At 37.8% G+C, this 12,654-nt stretch overlaps 2 protein-coding genes across 33 annotated transcripts in view; one reads left to right on the top strand and one right to left on the bottom strand.

The window, feature by feature from the left end:
- IFTAP (intraflagellar transport associated protein) overlaps positions 1–11,549 on the top strand; it is a 59,608-nt gene extending 48,059 nt beyond the window's left edge. For all 7 annotated transcript variants that reach the window (XM_050759450.1, XM_050759451.1, XM_050759452.1 and 4 more), the window contains 2 exons: positions 2,199–2,338; positions 11,295–11,549. In XM_050759450.1, the coding sequence (XP_050615407.1) occupies positions 2,199–2,338; positions 11,295–11,459 (305 nt within the window). In that variant the 3' untranslated portion in view covers positions 11,460–11,549. The remainder of the gene's footprint in view (positions 1–2,198; positions 2,339–11,294) is intronic.
- COMMD9 (COMM domain containing 9) overlaps positions 1–12,654 on the bottom strand; it is a 1,186,740-nt gene that overhangs the window by 362,068 nt on the left and 812,018 nt on the right. The window contains exon 1 of one of the 26 annotated variants that reach the window (XM_050759476.1): positions 7,257–7,260. The exons of the other annotated variants lie outside the window; for them this stretch is intronic. The gene's annotated coding sequence lies outside the window, so the exon portion shown is untranslated. Of the gene's footprint in view, positions 1–7,256; positions 7,261–12,654 lie in introns of those variants that run through there. 26 annotated transcript variants of the gene reach the window in all.

The raw sequence follows: 12,654 nt of genomic DNA, 5'->3' as shown, positions 1-12,654 counted from the left end.
TACATCATCCACAACATCTTATTGGCAGGCAGACTCTTGATACTTGCTGTTCAGTTTAAAAGTTGAGGTGTACACAATTCATTTTCTATCTCCAAGTATTTGTTGAGAATTCGCTGTGTATGAGGTGCTATGTTAGGCACTAATAGATATGCATTGGTGCATTTCGCTTTGACTCTGAAGAAACAAATGACAAGAATTTAAGACATGGAGAATACTGAGTCTTGTCATTTTGAAAGAATTGTTCCCATGGCAGTAGAATTATTATGAAAGAAACCATTTTTGTTGAAAATCCTACTTTCTTGGCAAATAGGTTAGAGAAGTGAAGTTTCAGTAAAGAAACTGCAGAGTTAGCCTCCTCGCTGCACAATACTGTCAGCCAGAACAATGATTTTAAATAGCCCTGAAAGCAGACTTGATTTTGATTTCACATTTGAACTGATGTTTGCTCTGTCAGCCAGTGGTCAGGTAGATAATGGTTTTCATGTTGAGAGGCCCAAGCCTTTCTCTTGTTGCTTTCCTTGTTAGTGGGTCCCTCACCAGATTTGTACCAGTCCTGGGCTATTACACGAGGATGCTCAGTGAGGATTTGGCTTTGAACTCATAAATAGGTACATTAGAAAACCAGTCTTCCCACCAACCTCATTGAATTTTAAAATGTTGTTTCTCTGGGTATGAAATGTTTGGGAAATGTACTTAATGTTGCCTAACCATGCTAATGTGTTATAGTAATGACATTTCTTGGTTCTGAGTTTGAGTGTTTAATTTGATCCAGTAAAATAAAATATGTAATGAAAATGCTTGTTTAAAAGAAGTTCGTAATGTGGCATTGTAGGATAAGAGCATGGGCTCTGTAGATAGACTGCCCAGCTCTGCCCTTTTTAGCTGTGGGATCTTGAGTGAGGCTACTGTCAGTGTTTAGAGCTCATTGCTTGTAGAACAGGAAATAATAGAGCTTTGGGAGTATTAGCAGAGCTAAAGCATACAAAATGATGAGTATGTAAGTGTTGGCTATTATTATTGTTTTTATTTCTGCTAATTAATGAAATCATAGTCTAAAATTTCAATAATTAGCCATAGCAGAATTACCTTCTTTGTCATTTCCCCTCCACAATTCTATTTCCAGGCTGTCTGTTTTCTCTGTTGCTGGAGTCATAAGAATTTTGTAATTATATTTTTTTGTGTGTGAAGGGGATATCTATAGTGTTGAGGGATTCATTTCAAATAAGTTTCAGTTTTTGAACAGCAATACCTGCTCAATTATCTCCCTATGCATGCTGCCATTTGCAGCAGTCAAGTCATGCCTGTTACTAATTAATCACTTCCATTGAGAACTTAATTAGTGCCTTAATTAGGATCATCCTTGAGAAGTGGGCAGCATCATCCAGAGTCGCCTCCAAGTTATTGGCTAGTTCTAGCAAGCCCTTCTCTTCCTATGAAAACAGGCTGAGGAGGAAACCTGTTGTGCTTCTATTTGTTTTTTTGTCCTCCTTGAAGAAAGCTGTGGAAGATCATCAGTTGTCTGTGATGCATGCATGTACTGTCACACATGCAAAAATCAGGAGACATATCTGCTTATAATAGGTCAATCAGAACTCCAAGATTGGTTATTGAATTCTTGAGATTGTGCTTAACAAGCAGGAAACACATTGCTGTTGTTCTTTGCAAGTGTTGAAAATTAGACCATGCATTATGAATATGACAGAGTATTTCATTTTTCTGCTGAAAGTTAAAGTACTTTCCTTCTGGCATTACTGTTTTTTAATATATATTTTTGAAATATTGCCATATTGTTACAGGATGAAATCAGCACTCCATTTTCTTTCTCTTTATCCCTTCAAGAAAATATGGGAAAATGAAGCAAAAGTAACATCTTACCACCTTATTTTCCTATAAAAGTAGAAATTGAGTTGAGAGTAAAAGGGACAGTCAGGTTACTCCAAAAACAGTACTCCTCCAGACATTTTTGGGGGACTCTTAAGTTTGCAACGATAAAATAAAAGTAAATGCACTAATGGCTTCTATTATGAGGAAAGGGCAAACCCTTGAGTCCAGTTCCCAAAGGGGAACAGGCATTGTGAAATGGACCTACTTTACATGAGCATATTTGCTTCATTTTCTTTGACTTCTGGGCATTTAAATGATTTAGGTAAATTGTGAACTTGGCGAAGGGCTCAACTGAAATATTTTGTATCCAACAGATTTGCTGCTTCTTCCAGGAGAAGTGGAGCAGGCTGCAAGCACCAGCATTCCTCCCTGTATCCCTTCTGTAGCCCAGCCTCCTACCTGTGAGGTGAAGCCAAAGCCCGCTGTAAAAAGAATGGACAAGCAGACGGAAGAGGTACTCTACAGGGAATTCAGTCATTCTCTACACTGCCTTGATTTTGTAATTCATCCCTTCAAAGAAATGCTGTATACTTTTGTATTTGTCTAAGATTTGGGAAAATATAAAATTCAAGTTGCTTAATTGGTCCTTCTCACAGCCATCTATCTCAAATGCATACATTTCTTTTTAAACACATAGCACAATTATGTTTTTACGTGGAAACCATTTTTGTTTTACAATGTATGCCGTGCTACAGATCTGTGCTACCCAAGGACTACACATAGAAAGGATGGACAGTTTTCTTGCCCTTTTTAGTCTGAACAGGCCGTTTTTATTATTATGGATAAGGTTCTATAAACTTTTGAATGAGTTAAGGTAAGGCCAGGCTTCTGTAACAGAGAATCCCAATAATAATTCAATGGCTGAAAAGAGATAGATCTTTATTTCTCTTATTTAACAGCCTATATAGAGCCCTTAAAATGAGCAGGTGGCTCCTTTTTGGGGGGTCATTAGGGACCCAGGTTCCTTCTTTCTGGATGTCCATTATATTTTAGGACATCATCCTCACCTGCGTATTCCGGGTCAGGTCATCATCATACCTGGAGGGCAGAATAGAGGAGCATGGGGACAGCATGTTTCCCCAAGGCTTAGGACTCAAGGTCCTTAATTTCTTCTGCTCACATTCCATTGGTGACCACTTAGTCACATGTTCCTACTAGCCACAGGGGAGGCCGAGAAATGTCACCTAGCTATGAAAATGGAATCTATGGCATATCTTTCACAAATGTGCAACTTGAAAGTCATCTTTTGCTATCATTTTGCAGCTCTTCTACATATGCTTAATAAACTTGCATCAATAGAGGCTGTTGCTAGCGCTGGTAGTGACCTTTCTCACCCTCCTTACTGGAACACAAAGCAGGATCAGGCCCAAGAAGTTGTTAAGGGCTCTTTATTATTGCTTTCTAATAAAATCCTTAGGGTCTTTTTGGATTATTTAATCAGGAGGTACTAGTCTTGTTACTAGAAGATATTCTGTTATAGAATTAGCGATTCAGTCAGAAATAATCCACACATTTCACTTTTAAATTACCACTTTCTAATAAGTACTTTTGTTCACTGACATCATGAAAGTATATCCAGGATGCATGCAGGCTTATAATAAACTCCCAAATTGATTACTGGCTAAACTGTTAGGGACAGTCACTTTTCAATATGCTTTTTGAATTATAGATTGCTCTCTCTGAGTTGTAAAAAGCTAAAATTATAAGGCTATTTCTAGAAGGAATAAGTTTTTTTTTTTTAAGATTTGTTCATGCTGTTGACTTCACTTGTGGCCATACAAGTTATTGGACCAGCCAGTAGACATGGCACCTAGTACTTTTATAGAAATACAATTTTATTTCAGTACAATTAGAGAATATATATAATCTAGTACCATTATAGAAATTGTTACAAAGTGATTTTAGTTAATGGGTTAAAAAAACTGAATGATTAAGCATTACTTCTATTTTCTTTAATTTGCCTATGTGGTACTATGAATGAAAACAGAATCTGTCAAATAGCAGTATAATTCAAGTTGAGACCCCATATATGATGGTGTGTTTAAGAGGAATATAAATTTCTTACCAGAAATGTGGACATTTAAAAATGTTGGAATCAAAATGATACAAGCCACAAATGAATAACTTTTGCTGTTTTTTGAATATCTGAAGTAATATCTTGGTTGGGAATTTTTATTTCTAATTCCTATTTTTTAGAGTAACTTTGCACAACCATCTAGAATCACAGTATAGGTTGAACATTCCAAATGGGAAAATCCGAAATGCTCCAAAATTTGAAACTTTTTGAGTGCTGACCTGATGCTCAAAGGCAATGCTCATTGGAGCATTTTGGATTTCAGAGTTTGGGATTAGGGATGCTCAACTGGCATATGTTCTGCAAATATTCTAAAATCTGAAACCCAAAATACTTCATCCCAAGCATTTTGGATAAGAGATACTCAACCTGTACTGTACCAACTCTGCTTTGGTTTGATAACATTCATCTTATTTTAAAGCACCCAGAGCTAGTAAAAGGATATAATCATTAGTTTATAGCAAAAGGGTCCTGAAGGGCTTACTGAAAGGCCATTTTGGGATTAGAGATGATAGTTTCTTTCTGTGATTTCAATCTGAAAAGCTGAAAATATATTCTGGATGTCCTTCCTAACTTTCTCTTAATCGCCTATTAAGAATCCATCAACTTTCTGATATGAATGGGACCAACTCAATGTTTTACCTAATTTAGTTTTTTTATTTTTAAATTAACATATAATAATTGTATATATTTATGGGGTATAGTGTGATATTTTAGTACATATATATGTGTATGATCAAATCAGGGTAATTAGCATATCCATCACTTCAAACATTTAACATTTTTTTGGTTCAGATTTTTTCCCTAATTTTACCACATGCATAATTATGTATAGAATTATGTGTATAGAATTATCTTGCCTTAGTTACTCCATTTTGATGAACTTTGGAAGTTTGAAGCTACTCTACAGAACAAATAGAGTTGTTATTAGGAGGATAAAAAATTGTGATACCCACCCCCTCCCCCTGAAAACTGTAGAAGAGGTCATAGAAGAAACTTGTGTGGTATTTTAATAGGAGCTCTCCTGTTTGTCCAATTCATAATGGTACTCTAAAAATTTTCTCCTATAAAGACAGTTTATTTACCATATTACTTTGTATGGTAGCCTACAGCTAAATGCTGCCATTATTGATTTAAGCATTAGTTTCATTTTCTTTAATTTGCCTATGTGGTACTATGAATGAAAACAATCTCTCCATCAACAGTGCCTCTATTAGAATAAGTCACATGAGCAATTTTAAGGGGACTGAAAGTTTTCCAATACTCCACAAATTTTATTCCCTGAGAGGCTACAAAAAGGTTTCAATTAGATTTGAAATTAGACACCTGAAATCCACATATTTCTTTCAGCTCCTTAGGCAAAAATAACAAGTTAATAACTTAATTCATAGTTGTTTTTTGTTTGGCAGCAGGGGACTTGGTGTTCCATTGCACAAAGTCTTCACTGAAGTAAATCATAATTTCAGTTTGTAATCTAAAAACCTTGGCTTTGAACCCTAACACGAACTGAATTGGAAAGAAGAGAATTTCCAAAGTATGCCACAACAGCCAATAACTGAAATATATACATAGAAATGCAACCTTTCTGTATTTGAAAAGCTGTCCCATCCTGGCTAACACGGTGAAACCCCGTCTCTACTAAAAAAAATACAAAAAAATCAGTCAGGCGTGGTGGTGGGCGCCTGTAGTCCCAGCTACTCGGGAGGCTGAGGCAGGAGAATGGCGTGAACCCGGGAGGCGGAGCTTGCAGTGAGCCGAAATCGCGTCACTGCACTGCAGCCTGGGCGACAGAGCGAGACTCCATCTCAAGAAAACAAACAAACAAACAAACAAAGCTGTCATTTAGAAGATCACAGTGATATCTTGTGAATTGCAGTGTGCACCTACCTAGGCTCACTTTGAATCACTTATGTGTCTCCGGTCTTGGAAAACTAAATTCACTCATGCATGTCATCATAAGCTTACGTAATTAACATGCAAAGTCAGAACTAGTGCCAAGCTCAGTGCCATGCATATAGTAGACATACAGTAAACATTTATTAAATGAACAAATAAATAAACAAACCTCACCACTAAATGGGAGTGATTTTCTGGTATACAGTAATAACATGGTTGGGGTCATTCTCTCTTTTCTATTTGTTCATTCACATCAACCTGTAAACAGGTTTAAGTCTTTCCTATCCTTAACAAAATTAAACAAAACAAGGAAAACAAGCTTCCCTTCATCTTGGACCCCTCTTTGGCTACTGTCTGTTCTTTTTTCTCTCTTTTAATCCAGAATTGAAAAGCTATTAGACTCTTCAGTATACTGTAAAATATCCTTGGCTCCAGTCACCTGCCTGGATGTTTTCAGAATGAAGGCACCAATTGCTTTATGATTGCCAAATCCAGGGGACACTTTCCAGTCTTCCTTTTAATGGATCTCTCTACCATGTTTGACACTATTGACCTTCCTCTGGCACTCTTGCTTCGTTGGTTCTCACTTCACTTTTCTTCTGTGATTTTTTACGTATTTCTCAAATTGTTTTTTCCCTGACTCCTTTGGGTTTTCTCTCCATCCATCACTTATGAGTTGGTGTGCCTTAGGGTTCGGTGCTTAACATACAGTTCCTCACAGCCTACATACTTGAATCCATCTTCATCTTCAAATTGACATCTCTAGCTTCAGACCTTTTTTTTTTTATTTTTTTTTCAGTTTCAAGTTTGTATATTCAATTCATCTAGATTCCTTCAGGTACATTCAAATTAAACTGTGCTTTACCTGCTTCCCTTTCTGCATTCTTCCTTTTCTTACATTTCCATATTCAGTCACTTATTGAGTGCTGCCAATTTCACTTTCTATGGATTTTTCAAGTCTCTGCTACCAGTCCCCTGTTCTCATGATGTCTTATTGAACTGCTCTAGCAGGTTCTTGAGTACTCTTCTGGCTCCAGGCTTATCCCGCTCAAATCTACCTTCTGTTTAACCTTCATAGTGATCTGTCTCATATAATTTCCAACAGGGCAGGGCAATTTTTTTTTTTTTTTTTTTTTTTTACTCCAGCACCTGTCTCATTGTAGGTGCTTAATAAAAATTAAATGGATGAAGGAATTTATTTGAAATGCATAGATGACCAAGTGTCTTCCCTGCCTTCAAAAAATTCTTCAGTGACTTTTCATCATCTCTAGGATGATTTGGCACCATATTTGTCTCTTGCCACTCTCCAACTTACACTTTGTGCTCTGACAATGTTGACCTACTTTCAGACTCACAAATGCGAAATTCTGCATCTTATTTCCATGGACTGCTCACGGAAACTCCCCCTGTCAGCAAAGCTCTTCTCTGTCAACTTGTAAACTAATGTTTACCCTTTAAGAGTCGGCTTAGATATCACCTCTTCCAAGAAGCCTTCTCTGATTCCTTCCCAATCCCCTCCAACTTAGTCTGGGTCAGGTATTCCTTCTGTGTTCCTATCACCCTGTTCTTACCACATTTTACTCTAATGATTTGTTTGTGATTTCACATAGGTCTTCATCTTTGTATCCCCAGCACCTAACACAGTGACTAGAATTTAATAGGAAGGTAGAGTTTGTAGAAAGAATGTAAAATATCTGAATGATTGCAGGAGGCTATTCCTCTGACATTTCGACTCAGGGATGTACTGGTCACATTACAGTATATCCCCAAAATGGTTTAGAGTGTCCTGAATGTCATGTTTTGGCATTGCAAATGTGACATTATTACTATTCTTTATTTCTTGCTTTAATATCTCAGTATCTAACTGATTGCCTAGAAAAATCTAACAATAGCTGCTGTTAATAACCCTTCATTTCTTAGTGAAGAAATTTATATTTTAAGTATATTTTTATACATTGAAGGGTATTATAAATGAATAATCTTTGTGTTGACATTATCTTTACTGACTTGCTGAAAACTTTATTTCATGTTATTGTTATGGTTAGTACCAAGTGACTGATGAAGAAAATCATCATCCATAACAGAGAAGAATGTAAATGTATTAAAACTTAAAGGCAAATAAGATATTTCCATTAATCCCAGCACTTTGGGAGGCCGAGGCGGGCGGATCACGAGGTCAGGAGATCGAGACCATCCTGGCTAACACAGTGAAACCCCATCTCTGCTAAAAAAAAAAAATACAAAAAACTAGCCGGGCGAGATGGCGGGCGCCTGTAGTCCCAGCTACTCGGGAGGCTGAGGCAGGAGAATGGCGTGAACCCGGGAGGCGGAGCTTGCAGTGAGCTGAGATCTGGCCACTGCACTCCAGCCTGGGTGACAGAGCGAGACTCCGTCTCAAAAAAAAAAAAAAAAAAAAAAAAAAATACATTTCTACATGTCTAGTCCCCTAAGTTTGGATATTACAGCCACAGGGTAGTTTGAGACCTCAGGGAAGGGAGAATCTTAAGAAGGCAATGGGTTGGGCCGTATCTAGAACTAACTCGGCCATGGGAACCCTGATCAAAGTTTAGAAGTAAGTCTGAAATACAGGACTTACTTTAGCTGGGTTGCTAGGATGAGGTAGATAATAAGTGAAGTGATGTGTGGGGAGGCTAGTAAGATTTTCTGGAGAGTGGCAAAACTCAATCAAGAGTAAGAGGCCAGGTTCGGTGCTTATGCCTGTAATCCCAGCACTGCGGGAGGCTGCAGTGGGTGGATTACTTGAGGCCAGGAGTTTGAAACCAGCCTGGCCAACATGGTGAAACCCTGTCTCTACTAAAAATACAAAAATTAGCCAGGCCTGGTGATATGTGCCAGTTGTCCCAGTAACTCAGGAGGCTGAGGCGGGAGAATTGCTTGAACCTGGGGGCCGGAGGTTGCAGTGAGCTGAGATCGTACCACTGCACTACTGCCTGGGTGACAGAGGGAGTCTCTGTCTCAAAAAAAAAAAAAAAAAAAAAAAAAAAAAAAAAAGAAAAATAGAAGAGTAAATGAAGCTTCTGCACTTTCCTCTCTGTGCTTCTGTTTCCCTTTTTTGCATTCCTGTACTGGAGAGCACAGCACGTGATACTGAAATCATTCCTACACTTCTGTCTTCTCCTTGAAGTTATGAAACCTTGTAGACATAGATTTTGCTATAATCACTTTATGTTCTCAGAATCTGCTATATAATAAATGTTTATTGAGTGAAGAGGTAAGGGGAGGGAGGTGGGAATTGAGGTTATTTGTGTTCTGTAGAGGGAGTTGGGGGCATGGTATGGTGTCACTGAGATTTTAATATGGCAAAGGGATTTGTCTAATTTGAAATTGTATTCCTAACCCCTAAGTGAGAAGTGGGTGAAGACAAAGTGACTGCATCTAGTGGGGATGGCTAGTAAGGTGTAGGCAAGTTTTAGAGGTTTCAAGGTAGAATTTAAAGACCTAGTATAGGGGACATATGCAGGTATAGGCAGCTTGAAGCTTAATAGACATGTGATGAAAGGCCTTTACCCAGGCATGAAAAGGCAGCAAAATTCCCATCAGACTGAATATATTGGTGGAAACAGGTTCTCCTCCTTATGCTTTACCAGGATCAGCTAGAATCAGCTCCAGAAGGGGTTGTGGCCAACCAAGCCTGCAGGCCTCAGTACTTACTGCTGAGTAGAGCTGGAGACAGCAAGAACACTTAACATTCAGGAAATGAACATCTTGTGTCATTGTGTGTGTGTGTTTCTGCATTTGAGCCATCTAAGCAAGACTGTCCCACTGTCACTTTGGCTGTGTTGATGATAAATTCGATCTCAGAAAGTGATCAAAATCAGCCTTGCAGGCTGATTTGCTTTTTGTATACAGCTGGGTTTTAAAAGCTAGTCCTGGTATTACACGTAGCCTTGAGTACAGTTTTCTAATGGTAGGCTGTGAGAATTGATCATCTTATTTAGAAAAGGTCTTCTCTCCAAAGAGCTATGACTTGGCTTAGTGAAAACTTCAAGGTTGATTCTTGTTGATGTTTCTGTTGAGCAGGTGAGGCTTTATTTGAAGCAGATTACCCTGGATTCAAATATTGTTTCTCTCCCTTACTAACTCTGTATTTTGGGCAAGTTACTTAACCTTTCAGAGCTTTATAAAGTAGGGGTAACAGTGACTACCGGTAGGGTTGTTTGAATATCACTGCTGATGCGATGTGGTTCCTAGTATCAGGGCTGGCACATGGTGGAAACTCACCATGGAAACTCAGTGGCAGTTTTGTCAGAAAAGCACTAAGGTCCTTTCTAATAAAGAGGAAATAAGCACATCTCCAGAAGTTGTTCTCCTGTTGATTTTACTAAGAAAGGATGATAAATGGCTGAGCGTTTGCTATTAGCACTGCACACCTAACTTCAAAACATAACTTGCGGAACAGGTAGGAGATAACTACTCATTATTTTTTCTTTCACCTTTAGTAACAGCAGATAGTTTCTGAGCTACATGCTACATTTTTACCAACATTGCATAAGCCACTCAATGAGATCATCTTCCATGCAAGAATATTTAAAGCTGATTATAGCTTTGGGACATTTTTTCATTCTTGCATAAACCATAGTTTTCAATTATTTCAGCATCACTATACATATTGTAGAGCTACATAGAAGCACTGGATGATTTCATTGTATCACACACCATTTGTTTTTGGAGAGGCTTTTTAGGGTGTGATACAAGAGATTTAAGGCATACTCTTCGTTTGTTGGAAAATATGCTTTTTTATCTGCCTTCCTTTAGGAAGTCTTTAAAACTCACAAATTATGAATAGATTCAAAATTATTACATTTCTTTGTAACACTTTACTTATAGATAAACTGATATTTTTAAATTCTTGGCAGGAAAAAAGAGATCCTGGACTTTTAAATTTAAGCTATGTTTCAAGTTTTACTGTTATTAGCCAAGATTTATAGGTATTATCTGAAGAAGTATATTCAATGTAGTGTACTTTTATCTTTAAAAAATTATGTTTTATTAATATAGATCTTTTTTGGCAAATGGTGAAAATCTATTTAAGGTTGATAAAAAATCTTAGTGTATATTTTTCTCACATTTTAATATAACTGTTGGTTTTTCTGTATGCTTCTCTAGTCCTAACACTACAAGTGGTAAAATGTATAATGAGTGTATGCAAGGGAGACTTTCTGATTCTTGCCTTGGGCAGCATTAGTTAATGATATTCATTCAGATACAGCATGGTATAAATGGGGCATATTAAGAGGCTTAAATTAGGTCAAACTGAATAATTGAATTTATTCCTTTACTTAAAAACAGCTTAATCAGCTGAGAGTGCTGAAGTCTGAAAAAAGGTGTAATTAAATATTACTAGGGAGTTAATTTTCTCAATTTTATCTTCATTTACAATGATTGTGTATGTTTTTTCCTCCTTTGTTACCTTTTATAGATACTTGGAGATGAAGTTCAACCCTTCTCACTTGATGAAGAATTTGACTATGACAATGTGACACTAACCTCCAAGTTTAGTCCTGCAGAGATAGAGACCATCAAAGAGTTATGCAAGCAGAAGAGAAAGGACACCAGCCCAGACTTAGAGGAACCCTGTGACTGATTCACAGAGGCATTTTTTTTGTGCGTGTGTGCTTATTTTAATTTTGTTCTTATTCAAGCAACATTAGAATAAAAGATAAACCTACTATAATTTCCTTTGTGGAAATTTACATATGTGCACTCATTTATCAGAGTTACCTTTTATTAGGGATATAGAGCAATAAGGCCAAGGAGATTGCAGCCCTTACAAAATTCTCTCTTGCCATGTTGTTGCTGCATCTTGTGCCTGGTTGGAGGAGATGGGAGTGGGAAATGGGAACAGGAAGCAGCATCTATGGAGGGATCCATTTTGATGAAAGCATTGCACTAGGTGATGTGAGGTGCTGTACCAAAGGTCAGAAACATGATCCTACTTCCTTGAGAGTCAAGGACAATTGCACATGAAAACACATTGTGGCACATTAGAGAAAAATTGCTAATATGAAGTAGGTCTGGGTCCTAGCTAGGTCCAGAGATAGTGCTATCAATGTGAGTGTTGTTGAGAGATTTGGCTTCTGGAATTGATTGGGAAAGGCTTTACTGAAAAAAGGCATTGAGAATTGATGATATGTCATACATTAAATTATTACATTTCTTTATTACCATTAAACCATGTGTGTAACAGTTACAAAGTACAAGGATATTGGGGGAACCTGCTGCCAATATTTCAACATAGGTTCTTTCTATTTTCCCTAAGTGTCAACTGGCTGAGAAACAAAGAGAAAGAGTACAGAGAGAGGAATTTTACAGCTGGGCCTCTGGGGGTGACATCACATGTCAGTAAGACCATGATGCCCCCCTGAGCTGCAAAACCAGCAAGTTTTATTAAGGATTTCAAAAGGGGAGGGGGCGTACGAACAGGGAGTAGGTCATGAAGATCACATGCTTCAAAGGGCAAAAGGAGAACAAAGATCACATGCTTCTGAGGCCAATAAAGATCACAAGGCAAAGGGCAAAGCAAGATCGCAAGGCAAAGGGCAAAGTCAAAAACTCCTGATAAGGGTCTGTGTTCAGCTGTGCACATATTGTCTTGATAAACATCTTAAACAACAGAAAACAGGGTTCGAGAGCAGAGAACCAGTCTGACCTCAAATTTACCAGGGCGGGATTTTTTCTCCACCCTAATAAGCGTGAGGATACTGCAGGAGACCAGGGCATATTTCAGTCCTTAACCGCATAAGACAGACACTCCCAGAGCTGCCGTTTATAGACCTCCC

This window comes from Macaca thibetana, chromosome 14 (genome assembly GCF_024542745.1).
Source record: "Macaca thibetana thibetana isolate TM-01 chromosome 14, ASM2454274v1, whole genome shotgun sequence".
In the NCBI taxonomy this organism is placed as follows: Eukaryota; Metazoa; Chordata; class Mammalia; order Primates; family Cercopithecidae; genus Macaca; species Macaca thibetana.
The sequence above is the reverse complement of the archived record's forward strand: the minus strand, read 5'-3'. Positions and strand labels throughout refer to the sequence as shown.